This window comes from Somniosus microcephalus, chromosome 17 (genome assembly GCF_052327205.1).
Source record: "Somniosus microcephalus isolate GS21.2 chromosome 17, FLI_Smic_1.0, whole genome shotgun sequence".
Lineage (NCBI taxonomy): Eukaryota > Metazoa > Chordata > Chondrichthyes > Squaliformes > Somniosidae > Somniosus > Somniosus microcephalus.
Genome location: NC_141003.1, coordinates 54,010,739 through 54,024,235, shown reverse-complemented (window position 1 = coordinate 54,024,235; position 13,497 = coordinate 54,010,739). Strand labels below are relative to the sequence as shown.

Genomic DNA, 13,497 nt, shown 5'->3' with positions numbered 1-13,497 from the left:
ATGCACAGAGCTAATTCTGTATAATATGCTGGTATTTCTGTAGGAGAGTTACAAGACACAGTTATCCAAAAAACAAAATGTGCTGTTTATTCTGACCCATTAAATTGCCACCTGTATCTTTTCTTCCTCCTATGTTACTTCACATTTTTTGCCACAATTGACCAGCTATGATGGTAGCCAAGTTCACCTATTGCTACGCCACTGTCAATACTGCTCTGTGACCAGCTGCAAAAGATGATGTACAGCAGTGGCCAGGTGCATCTTAAATCTTGATTTTCTTTGAGGAATTGTTGCTCTGTAACCTATTGATGGTATTAATTTAGTTACCTTGCTCAGTGGTACTGGTGCAGGAAAAGAAAAATATCACACTGCTACTTTCCTACTGGGGTTAAGTTGGGCCAAAATAGAGAAAGGTATATTCTGTGTATCTTCCGTCGGAGACCCGACCTGGAAGTGCTTGTTGCGATCACTCAGTACAATTCCCAGCGCTAGCATCCTCACTTTGGGAGCACAAATTCACAATTTATTTTTTTAGGCAGCTGAGGTAAATGAATGATGAGAGGTATTTAGCGGGATGTGTTTCTACAGCTGCAATGTCGAAGAATGCTGCTTTTACATATATATTACATTGAATAACATAGAGCCTACAGCACAGAAACAGAACATTCGGCCCAACTGGTCTATGCCAGCGTTTATGCTCCGCACGACCCTCCTCCCACCCCTCTTCATCTAACCCTATCAGCGTATCCTCCTATTCCTTTCTCCCTCATGTATTTATCTAGCTTCCCCTTAAAAGCACCTATGCTATTCATTTCAACTACTCCTTGTGGTAGCGAGTTACACATTCTTACCACACTTTGGGTAAAGAAGTATATTTCCTATTAAAGTATTATTTTAAACCAATTGGGTAGGGCACGCCAGTTTAAAGGTAGGTACTAAAATAACCTACAAGGACTGTGCTAATCGTTTAGTAAGTAAACGCCCTGCATGTTATGGTAGTGAGCAATAAAACCAGTTACGTCCCAGATTCATTCCTTTTTCAATGCTGAGTTAGCCAATCAGCTGGAGTTGCCCCAGGATGATACAACTGACCTCAATGGTCATGGATGGGAAGCGGGGGGAGGAAATCAATCAATGTTCTGGCAATTAATTGCTTTCCATTGACTCTTGCTGGAAATAAAATGCTTAGAAATTAGATGAAGATAGCATCAGGCTCAGCTCTGGTATGCTATGGTCAAGCAACCTGCTGACACTCACTGTCCAGGCTCAATTATGAATGGCCACCTGGGGAAGGTACTGGATTGGTGCCAGCTTGCCTCTGTATCCTACAGAAGTGAAGACAATTGGAGGGAACCCTACAATTTGGATAGAAGACACCACAGTACAGGGCTGTATGCTTCAATTTATCATGGAATCAACAGTGCTAACAGTTGTCTAGATGACAATTAATGGTTATGAGCTAAATCTAATTAAAATATATTTTTTAATGATTTTCTTGCCAAACTAATTTTTTTTAAAGATGACTTAATCGCTGCTCTCTGTACTGTGTTTTTAACATGCCTACAACCATAGGCAAGAGCCCAACAATATGTTCAATTGGGTTTGATCTGGAGCTTCCCAGTGTACCCAATGAGATAGTTGGTTGTTGTGACTGGCACTTGAATCTGAGTTTTGTACATTCACATACAAGCCAGGGCACCATGGCTATATGCTAGCATCTTATATCAGTGAAAAGTGGAACTGGTGTGGGTTGTCACACCATACAGGTGTATCCTATTGATTGGGTTATCTGCATTCGTAGCTTTCACGGAGCCTGCAATACAATTGCCCAACCTCCCAGGTGAAGAAGATTCTGTAGCTATGGGTACTGTAGCCGTGTGACCAGCAACCTAGAGTTTGAGAGCTCAAATCCTGCCATGGCAAGTTACAAAATTTAATTCAATAAATCTGGTAATTTATGGGCCAGCGCCAGAAAAATTAACTATAAAAGCTGCCAGATTGTTGTGCAAACCCAACTGATTCACTCATGTCCTTCAGGGAAGGTAACCTGACACACTTGCTCAGTCTGGCCTACATGTGACTCCACATAGTGTGGGGATCAACTATGTGGTTGATTCTTAATGCCCTCAGGGCAGCTAGGGATAGGGAATAAATCCTGTGTCACCCACATCCGAAGAACTAGCAAATATCTTCAACAGTCATGAAAAAGGCAAAATAAGGGGCGGCCCTGAGATTAATGTAAAACCAAAACCCAAACCTGGGTTTGTTTTGGAGGGGTAAGGGGAAAGAGATATCAATAGAGTCCAGCAAGATTTACTAGTCCCAGCTTTAGATTGCATATCTGTTTCCCCCCTTGAACAGAGCCAAGGATTCACTTTTCCATCCCCCTGGAGTGATTTCATTGGTGTGACACAGTTTTGATATCTGTCAAAAGGTAAATAAAGCATTGCGGATGCAAAAAGTCTGTGGGAAGGAAGCAAGAAGATGTCAAGAACAACCTAGTGTTTTCACATCAGTTCTGTCATCTTGGATTTCCAAGTGAAGTTGTAGATTCCCGATTTCAACTGGGTTTTAGTTATCATCTGATGCTCATGTAGGAAGATTCGACTTTAAAAAATCCAAAAACTACATATTTCACAACAATCTGAGTAAATTTACCCATTTAAATTGTCTTTAATGCCTTCCTTACAGTTTTAATTCAAGCCTCAGCCTGTCTCAAAAGCCTATGTTCTGATTGGAATTTTTTAGCCCAGAATAGTTCTATAAAGATTCCATTCACATCTGTGTATTTTGCAAACTATTCCGGCATGCAGTTTGTGCAGTCAGCTCCATTAATTGAATTTGTTAGGGTGCCCACTCTTCTAATCATTCATCAATTCACTAATGCTCACTTCTTCATTAATTTATATCTTCATTATTATTGTCTGTTGCTCCAATAATTAACTAATACGCCATGCTCCATTAATTTATTGATTTGTTGGTGTGTTGCGGGTCTACAAATGTATTAAACCACTGCAGCCTGCTTCTCAATTAATTTGCCAGTGCCTATTGTTGTATTAATTGATTAACTGGTGCCCTCTGCTCCATTATTTTTTTAATTCATTGCTACAACCACTGCTGTATTAATGTATTAATTTGCTGGTGCCTGCTTGTCAATGAGTTTACTGATTCAATGGAGCCCTGCACTCTATTCATTTGTTAATTCATGGGTATCTGTTAGCGTCAGTCTTGGCTCTGAGGAAGAAGGCTGTGGGTTCAAGTCCCACTTCAGAGACTTAAGCAAATGATCTAAGCTGACACTGTCGGAGGTGCCATCTTTCAAATGAGATGTTAAACCTCTCAGATGGACATAAAACATCCCCTGGCACTATTGGAAGAGCAGGGAATTTCTCATGGTGTCATGGCCAACATTTATCCCTCAACCAACATCACGAAAAACAGATTACCTTGTCATTTATCTCATTGTTGTTTGTCGGACCTTGCTGCGTGCAAAGTGGCTGCTACATTATTGTGCAATGACTACACTTCAAAAGTACTTTGTTGGCCGAGAAGCGCTTTCGGACTTCCTGAGAATGTGAAAAATGTTATATAAATGCAAGTTCCTCCTTTCCAACTGTGCTACAATGTCCATCAGTAACCATTGTTAGTGAGTGGTGAAGCATATGGCTTGTGTTGTTTCTCTAGGTTGAGTTTCCCTGTTGCAACTTTACAGTGTTAAAAAAGCCAATAACGTAGCCTGTAGTCATTTAAGTTCTGTTAATGTTTAATTTCCATGTTATTTTAGTAGCAACTTATTGTGTCTGCTGTTTTAGGGTCTATTGTCACCACATTCTTTGGGAACATCAAGGTAAGATGTTCCAGTAAGTCTTGACCATCCATGTGCAATAAATCTATTCTGTACATGCATCATGCCCAATGCAATGCACTACTTGTGCTCTGGGAGTATTGACAACTATGCACATTCCCACCATCTAGTTATACAGATTAGTGTCTCCAATGATCTATTACCACACCACCTCTATCTATAACACTTTTGGCTGTCACATAAAATAGAGCAACTATAGCCAAATTGAATGTCACTAGATTTTGTATAAATCTACTGAGAATACTTAGGCTGAATAGTAAAATGGCTAATTATTTTTTCCCATCTTTCAATAAAAGTAGCTAAGAATTTCTGATAAATCAAATCAAACACAGTTCACAAATGGTAATGTACTGGAAATGTAAGTAAGTCCTACTAATCAAGTTTCAACCTATGAACTATTACCTGCAGTGCAAAGAACACCACAAGCTACAGTAGAAATGGATAATATGGACACATACACACTGCGCCACCAAGGATTTTGGAAGGAAATCAACTCTAATAAACTGCAAGGAAATCAAACAGCCACAGATAACCCAGAGCACCAGATGACCTAAGAACTTAAGCACTGTGTTCTACAAAACAACAAGCACATAGACCTTCCTGAGACTGATATTGCAGACAGATATCCACCTAGGACCCCATCGGAACAATATAGACAGTTACCATACTAGACCACCATAGAATCTGATCAAACAGGCACACACTAAAAAATAAGGTGCAATTTTAATTTAAAACACACATTTGTCACTTCCTTTCAGCTAGGTCCAAAAGCAAAAACAGAGACGTGTTGATTATTTGTTGGTATGCACCTGCCAAAACTGGATCGTGCACGTGCAGAAAGATAAGTTACCGAACTATCTCACTGCATGTGTACCATGGTTTTCTTAAAGGGGCAAAGCATTTGGGAGTAATTTGAATCTAACCCACCTTGGAAAGTAAAATCAAGTGGGGGGCAAAAGAGGCAGCCGATCTGAGCGCCTCAGTTTCCTGCAGGGCGGGTGAGGATAAAATTGCTCCCTTGGAGTCAAATGTCAGAATTTAAGCAAAATTCCTTTGACACATTCAACTGTTTTGCCCAGTTTGGATTCAACAGGATTGAGAAAAAACCCAGGCCTAGAAATTGGGTACCGCTGGTGAACATGCCCGGGCACCGCAATGTGAGATAGGCCCGCATCCGTCCAAAAAGGGCAGGCAGCACATCAACTTCCTGCTGCCTGCTAATGACCATGATTGTGGCGCACAGCCGAGCGTGGAATGCACCGCTGACAGGCTGTGCACTCATCAGGGGGTCAAAGTTTGCATTGCTGGAGTGAGGCTAGCTTTACTTATAGCTAGCCTGCTCCTCTACAAGGCAGTCTTAAAGCTGAGCTGCCTTCTACAGATTTAAAAAAAAATTCCTTCAGCACTAGGCAGTCTGCATCTCCTAAAGGTGAGCTGCCTTCTGCAGATAAAAAAATTTAAAATTGTTTCAGCACCGACACAAATGGCTCAACAGGCTAGGGAAAGGGCACCCAGGGTCTCGGACACAGTACTCCAGCTTTGTGCAGGGGGTCAACACTGGAAGAGAGGTCCTCTACCCACAGGGGGCTAGGAGGCCCTCCAGAAAGGAGGATGTGGGTCCAGATCGCTGAGACAGTCACTGCCAGGACTTGGCTCCACTGCCCAAAGAAGTTTCATGACCTCAGACGAGTGGTCAAGATCAGTGAATGCATCTTCAAAAGCCGTTTCCTACCAACTGCGCCACTAGCCTCACAGACTGCTCAATGCACCACACCCCTGTCCCCATCACTCACCTACCAACAGTCTCTACCAAACATGAGGCACACCTCACATTCCTAGCTTCACCTCACCCCCTTGGAGGAGACGGTGCTGGCCATTCTTGACAGGGACATGGCTGAGTCCTTGGCCAGCGGTGGGGCTGAAAGAATACAAGATGCCAGTATTCTCATACATTATCCTCCTTCACACATCCCACTTCCCCCTCATCCCGCAATCTCTTCTGATTTACAAGCTGCACAAGGTGTAAGCAAGCACCTCTTGCTTTTCTCCTCCGCCTCAGCACAACCCCACCCTTGTGCCTTCCTCATTTCAGACACCCAAGAAATCCAGCCTGCCGAGCCAGTAGGTCAACAAGAAGAGGGAGAGGAAAGTGAAGAAGCAGAAACACCGTCACTTGATTAAACACTCACAGCCACAGCTCCTCGAGGTCGTCCTGCAAGGCTATCTGCAGTGCCCCCCACTGAAAGTCAGCAGCCTTCCACCAGTCATGCTGCACCCATTGGGGTAGCACTGCATAACAGTACTAGGATAGGCAAAGGCACATGCAAGACAGTCAGCTAAAGGAATACACAAGGGTGAGTAGTTGATTTTTTAATATAATATCGGATGCATCTATGGACAAAGTTGGATTGGAATGTTTGCTTTGTGGTGGCTTTTATTTCAACATTGTGGCCAAGAGGACCCTGTGATAGTCAGTAACAAAGGGAAGGTAAGGTGTAGGACAAATGTTGAAAGGGGGTTGGAGTTGTGTTCACTGGTACCGCAGGCAGATGATTCGGTCCCAGATATCTCAGCCAGAAAGGGGCTGTCTGGGTTGCTGCCTTCCTTCCGCTTTCTCCTATTTTGCTTCCTCCTCTTCTGTGAGCAGCTTGTCCCCTTTGCTGCCTCTGCTCCATCACCATGTGATGCTGCAGCCCAAGGGGGCCTGCAACTAGAGCCCCCAGGACTGGAAGCAAGTGGTGTTCTTAGAGGCCTTCCTTTAGCATCCAAAGCCTTGCTCGCGTTCAGCAGCATGCCCTGCACACTAACAGCTTTTTAAATGTATTGCACCAAGCCACTATTCCAATAAAATGTCAAGAAACAAGTCCAAAAGCAAAAATCTAAACTTACCTGAAAGTTGTGTGTGTCTCTTTAAGCAGCGCTGCCAGTGGCTCCGTTGTACTGCTGCACGCACGTTCTTCTGTGCGTGGTTTGGAGAGGGCGTTATTAAGAGCGGCAACGTCCAAAATCACAGATCGTGCATAATTCAGTCATTGCACGCCGACTGACATCACGATCTGGATCACTTAAATATGGGAAGCAAGCGCAAGCAACGGCAGTACTGCCGACCTTCCCAAAATGGTGGCTTCCGTGTTCCGTGGCGGAAGTTGGCGGAAGTGAAGCGGCCACCGTTTTTCTTCCAAACCAGCCTTAACGACTGGCACTAAAGGCTCCAATTTCCCGGCCCCAATGTTTTATTGCTTCTAGACTACTACTAAATGTTTTGTGTGGTTTACAGCAATCACTGAAATATAACCTTCTATCCATCCATAGGAACAAAATAAAATGATAAATGTACATCAGTTTTTCCCCACAATTATACTCCTCTACTTGTGAGGATTCCTGTGATTAATTTAGCTAATAAGAGATACTTGAAGAACATATAGTAAATTGTTCAACAAAAATTTCCAGTTTAGAAATAAAATTGAAAGCATCCCTCTTAAACAATGTCATGAAATTAAAGGCATATACGTACTCTAAAGAAGGCTCATATTTGGAACCCTTACCTGTGTTAGATATGAGTTTGAAATGTAGAAAAGGCTATCCCACCTATGATGATAATGACGACCATCATTATCTTCACTGTAATGAATGATGTGGGGGTGCTGGATATTAAGCCCACAAAGTCACCCCAAACCACTGCTGGCACTAAAACTGGATTATGACACAAGGCTTCCCTCCCAGCAGCTGAACTCTTGTGACCCATGTCATTTTATTGCATTGGGATACTCCAGAGCACAAGAACAAGAAAATGGTTTGGTCCAATCCAGTCTCAAAAATCTCTCAAAGTAGTTACTTCAAGAACACATGTTTTATTTAATCAAGACTGCCAAGCTGTGCTCAGAGCTGATTCGCACGCTGGATACAATTAAGATCTCCCACAGAGCACAGTTTGACATCAGCTAATGACACACAGCTCTTATTCTGTAATGACTCATATACACAATTTAAAAACGTAAGAGTAGAATGATAAAAAGAAAACTTATATCCCATCAAACATGCTCTCTCCAGAGTCTGTGTGTAATCTATTCTCATGGATTCCACCTATTGTTGAATTGCGGTGTGACAACTGATCTAGCTCTCGAGATAAAGATGGGGTGATTGTAAACATGCAGCAGGGAGCCGCACTAGCTGGGATCCTGTGTTAGAGAATCGGGGCAACAATTTTGCAGTCCTAACTCCAACCCACAGCCCCTCTGAGTGCGGCTTCCGTGCTGGGAGCACGGGACAACGGAACTGCCTCTGTACCGGTTAAGTGCAGTACCACTGACCACAAACACTGCTGGAGGTCATCACATGGACAAAGACTGATTGTTGCAATACTCACAGAAACCACATTCACGTAGTCGTCATCGGAAAGAGTTTCCAGCATTTCGGAGACTGATGTCCGAATGAGTTTCAACGTTAGCCCACTAACACTTCCGCTCCTTTTTTTGTGGAAAAGAAAACAAGGAAATGGTAAAACATTTTAATCTCTACAGAGAAAATAACAAGATTGAATATTTTGTAGTGTTTGTACAGTACTTACACATCTACAAGAATGAGCATGTCCTTGGGTGAAGCAGCTCCCTGAATGTACCTGAGGACAACAAATCAGTGAAGTACTATTAACACGACAATGTGTGGCACTGCCTAGAAATCTATTTAAATATAGCTGCTGTCTTTTGGGGGTATTATTTTGTTCTTAAACAGTTTATTCACAAACATAATCACCAGCCAAGTTTTGTGATCAGTATAGAAACATAACTGGCACTGTTGCAGTATAATAATACTGTAATAGCACGGCTGTGGGGAAAGAGCACAGAGTGGGAGTAATTGTATAGATTTTTCAAAGAACTGGCACAGGCAAAATGGGTCGAATGGCTTCCTTCTGTGCTGTATGATTCTATGATGATTGGCACATCAAGTTGGCACCATGAAAGCCATTATTTTACCTATCTGCAAAACACACTGAGAAAAAATTAGCTCCAGGGACTTGTGCACATAAAGCTAGGCTGACACTCCAGTGCAAGTGCTGATGGAGTGCTGCACTGTCGGAGGTGCTGTCTTTCAGATGAGACGTTAAACCGAGGCCCTGTTTGTCCTCTCAGGTGGATGTAAAAGATCCCATGGCACTATTTCTAAGAGGAGTAGGGGAGTTATCCCCAGTGTCCTGGCCAATATTTATCCCTCAATCAACATATCATCTGGTCATTATCACATTGCTGCTTGTGGGAGTTTGCTGTGTGCAAATTGGCTGCCACGTTTCCCACATTACAACAGTGACTACACTTCAAAAAAAGTACTTCATTGGCTGTAAAGCGCTTTGGGACGTCCGGTGGTCGTGAAAGGTGCTATATAAATGCAAGTCTTTTTTTCTTTCAAATTGTGAGTACAGATCATTTAAAGAAAAGAACTAGCATTTTTCATGTCTTCAGAATGTCCCAAATTTACAGCCAATTAATTGCTTTTGAAGTTTAGTCACTATTGGTATACGGCCAGGTGCAGTAGCTAATTTGCACACACAAGGGCCTAGAAATTCAGTCGCGTTTGCGCCCACTTATTGGCTATAGAGTGGTTTGCGCCGGAAGTTTTTTAGCGCCCGAAATTCAGTTGGTCCCTAACATCGGCGTTAGCCGGTAGCGCTGCGCCGGCACCAATGACGTCATCGGTGTGCACAGCGCCCCGGTTCCAATGCTATTCCGTGCCGATGGCCAAATTCAGTTGCGGCCGCCTTGCCCGTAGCCGCAAACAGCGTTTGAAAAACGGTGCCTTGCAGCTCCGAGAGGCCGGCGCATAAAGGTGGAGGGGCGGCCGGCCGCTTTCCCTGCGGCCGCCTGGCCGCACCTCCCTCCCCGGACTCCTGCACCACCCCCCCGCGGCATTGGTGTCTGACTCCCGCGAGCCCGGCACTTCTCCGTGGTGCCGGGCTCATTTGCCGGGGGAATCCAGCGGCAATCTCACGGCTGCAGGCAGCTCCTCCTTAAGAGAAGGAGGAGGCCTGCAGTACCCCAGCTGCCGCACCACATCGGGTGCCGCAGCGGCAGCTGGACGCCTGAAACTGACTTTCATCGCCCCAAACGAGGCGGCCAAACCCTGCAATAGCGCCCGCCTCCGTCTTGGGGCGGCGCAACTGAATTTCAGGCAGGCGCTACGGGAATCCGGGCGAGCGCAAAATTTCGGGCACTAAAGACCTGGCGCGGCGATACTGAATTTTTAGCCCAAGGTCCCATAAACAGGAAGAAGATAAATAACCAGTTAATCTGATTTAGGTAGTGTTGATAGATAAATATTGGCCAAGGAACTGGAAGAACTCTCCTGCTCTTATTTGAACATTGCAATGGGATCTTTTATGGCCACCCGAACAGGCAGATGACAATTCAACACACTCCCTCAGTACTGCACTGTAGTGTCAGCCTAAATAACGTGCTCAAGTCCTTGAACTGAATTCAGCCCATGACCGTCTGATGTATAGGTGAGAGTGCAATCACTGAGCCAAGCTGACATTTTCACAACTGTATTCTGATGAAGGGTGTCTACTTGAACTATTGCTTCTCTTTTCAGATCCTGATGGACAAGCTGCACATTTCCAGAATTTCCACTCGTTCATTTGCTTATCAAGTCAATTGTTTTAAATTTTTAAAATAGAAAATGAAATAGCATAATGACTTACTAAGAGCAAACTATTAATAGGCCCAGAAATTCGGGTCCCAACACGTGAGTACGCACGGGGTACTCACGCGTAGGCTCAACGAAAGTGCCAGTTTCGTGTATGCACTGCGCATGCGCGGGAAACCGGCACTTCCGTTCCCCTGAAAGAAGGGGTTGACAGGTGGAACGCGTGCGCCGGAGTGGCAGCGCGTGCGCATCGAACTTACGTTCTCCAGGAGGGTAAGTCTCCAGCAGTTACACTTTTAAAAAGCAGGCGCAAGGCCTGCTTTCAACAAGATAAGTGGTGAATTAATTAAAATTAAAACATTTTTTCCACAGGTTTATTATTTTTAAATACTTTAAAGAAAGGTAAGTTTATTTTTAGCCCCATTAGAAAATGTAATTAATTTTTTCAAAAATTTAAATTATTGTTTAAAATAGTTATTTCATGTAATTTATAGTTATTTTAAAAATGTGATTTAAAAAAAAAATTATTTGAAGTTTTAGTGATGTTTTGGGGCTTATAGTATTTATAGGTTTGACAGCTCTTCCTGTCAAACTTATGAATGAAGCATTCCCTACTACCATTGGCTCTCCATGGCCCACGTGATCCCAGGGGATGCATCGAACTAACTGCGCCCCTGGAATACGCAAGCACTGCGTGCCGGCAGTTGAAGCAGGCCCAGGATCGGAATCCCACGCTGGCCCACAGCTCAATGGCCGGTGCGCTAGGTAAGTGCAGGTCGGAGGCTTGCACCCGCGGGAAGCCTCCGACCCGAATTTCTGGGCCATCATGATACTTTCTTACTCCGAATATACTGTTCTGAAATAATTCAATGTTACAAAGGATTTTCTTCACAATATGGCCATCCTTCCCAGAGAATATTGTTTATGAATGAACTACTGAAGGTTTTCATTTTTACAATAGCATAGATTTCCCCTTTATACGTATTACCTTAAAATAAAGCTTTTATTGTTGCTGAAGTAGTACAGGCTAGCTTTTGTAATACCCCTTGTTTGAATACACTTGTAGAACACGTTATCCATCCTATTCTCTATCTGTCAATGTTGTAAGTGCTTCTCCTCAGATTTAGGAGGAATTGGTTGGCAATTTACTTACTTGTATGTGAACTGTAATATAACTAGTTTAGTATAACTAACCACCAACATGGATAGAGACCAGGAACAGTCACCTGAGAAAAAAACTTAACACAGCACCAACTAAGGAGGAAATCCAACTACAACACTTGCATGTAATTCATTCTCTGTACACCTAAAGTCAATGACCTTTCATCAGAACTGGGAGATGTTACAGAGGAGCAGCTTATAAGGGAAAAGGGGGCAGAGAGAAAAAAAGGAATGATCTGTAATTAGGTAGAGGACAGGAGATGATTAAATGACAGAAGTGACACTGGTGTAAGGCAAAAGGAGGTAATACAATAATGATAGAAATTAGAAAAATAAGTGATGTGCCTGAGATCTAGAGGACAACAGAACAGCAGAGGGGGAGGGAATCATGGACAATCTGGCAAAGTGGAGAAAGCTCCAGTGGCCTGTGAGTATGGTGGAAGAAAAAGACAGGTGACACCAGAGGTGCAGACCATCTTGCTGACCATGTACCAATAGGGGATCCCCATCCTAAGCACCAGCCCACAACCTCCCCCATTCCTGGAAGCGCTGATGCATCCATCCTACATTACCGGCACCTGCTCTCTGAGAGTAAATGGGGTTAAGGTCTGAAGTTGTTAAAAGTCAATGTTGAGGCTAGAGGGCTGTAATGTACCTCGTAAAAAGATGAGGAGACCTCTTATACACCGAGGAGACTAAATGTAGATTGGGTGATCGCTTTGCTGAACAGCTCTGTTCCATCCGCAACTGCGACCCTGAGCTACCAGTCGCTTGCCACTTTAATTCTCTGTCCCACTCTGAGCTCTCTGTCCTTGGCCACCTATATTGCTTCAAAGAAGCTTACTGAAAGCTCGAGGATCAGCACCTCGTCTTTCTACTCTTTATAAGCTGTTCATCTGTAACATCTCCCAGTTCTGACAAAAGATCATCGACCTGAAACATTAACCCTACCTTCCTCGCTCCACAGATGCTGCCCGGTCTGCTTAGTGTTTGCAGCATTTACTTATTTTATTTCAGATTTCCAGCATCTGCAGTATTTTTCTTTATGCTCAATTTGCCTTTCTCCAGTGTGAATCTGTGTTCCCTTGTCCTACTTTCAGGGCCTACTTCAGTAACTAAGCAGCACTGTTGTGTGCTCTACTGTTCCATTTATATCTACTGAACAAGGACGTATTCATCACGTGAGCTGATGTTTACTGAAGGCTGCCGCTGTAAGGCGGCCGGTTTGTGCTTTCTGCCTGTCGAGCATGGGATAAGTTGTTGGATTCAGTGCTCAAACAATCAGTATTGAGATGGAAGCAGATGCTATTATGGATGTAACAGTCTGTCTTACGAGCACAAGATAAACGAGGAACACCTCTGTAATTTCTGTTATGCACCATTCATTGGGCACAAGACACTGGAGCGTATTGGAAAAACCTGTCTTATCTGGTTCTTTGTGCCTGGTCATGCTGAAGCAGCATTGAATAAGCAGACTGATTGGCCAGCTACACCTGTATCGCCAATGGCAAACTTCCACTTGAAGCCAAAGATGCCACTGCTCTTATTACCACCAAAGTTAAAATCTCTGACACACACAAATGAGGTTTATATACCGGAAAAGCTGATTGCACCATTAACATTAAGGCCTTTGAACTACTATATGTTTTTTACAGACTTGTTTTAAATTGAGAATTATTGTGAAAGGACTAGTGTAGGATAGTAAGCAGGAGGGAAAACAAGCTAACAACAACTTGCATTTATATGGCATGTTCATCACAACAAGATGTCCCTAGGTGCTTCACTGATAGGCCTATAGAAAATAGTGAAGTAAATTCTGGAGAATAAGATCCAGG

At 43.5% G+C, this 13,497-nt stretch overlaps 1 protein-coding gene across 7 annotated transcripts in view; it reads right to left on the bottom strand.

Moving 5' to 3' along the window:
- Positions 1 to 13,497, bottom strand: part of LOC147105722 (voltage-dependent calcium channel subunit alpha-2/delta-1-like) — an 856,467-nt gene that overhangs the window by 251,404 nt on the left and 591,566 nt on the right. For all 7 annotated transcript variants that reach the window (XM_086010352.1, XM_086010353.1, XM_086010355.1 and 4 more), the window contains 2 exons: positions 8,433 to 8,483; positions 8,232 to 8,331 (listed from right to left, as the gene is read on the bottom strand). In XM_086010352.1, the coding sequence (XP_085866478.1) occupies positions 8,232 to 8,331; positions 8,433 to 8,483 (151 nt within the window). The remainder of the gene's footprint in view (positions 1 to 8,231; positions 8,332 to 8,432; positions 8,484 to 13,497) is intronic.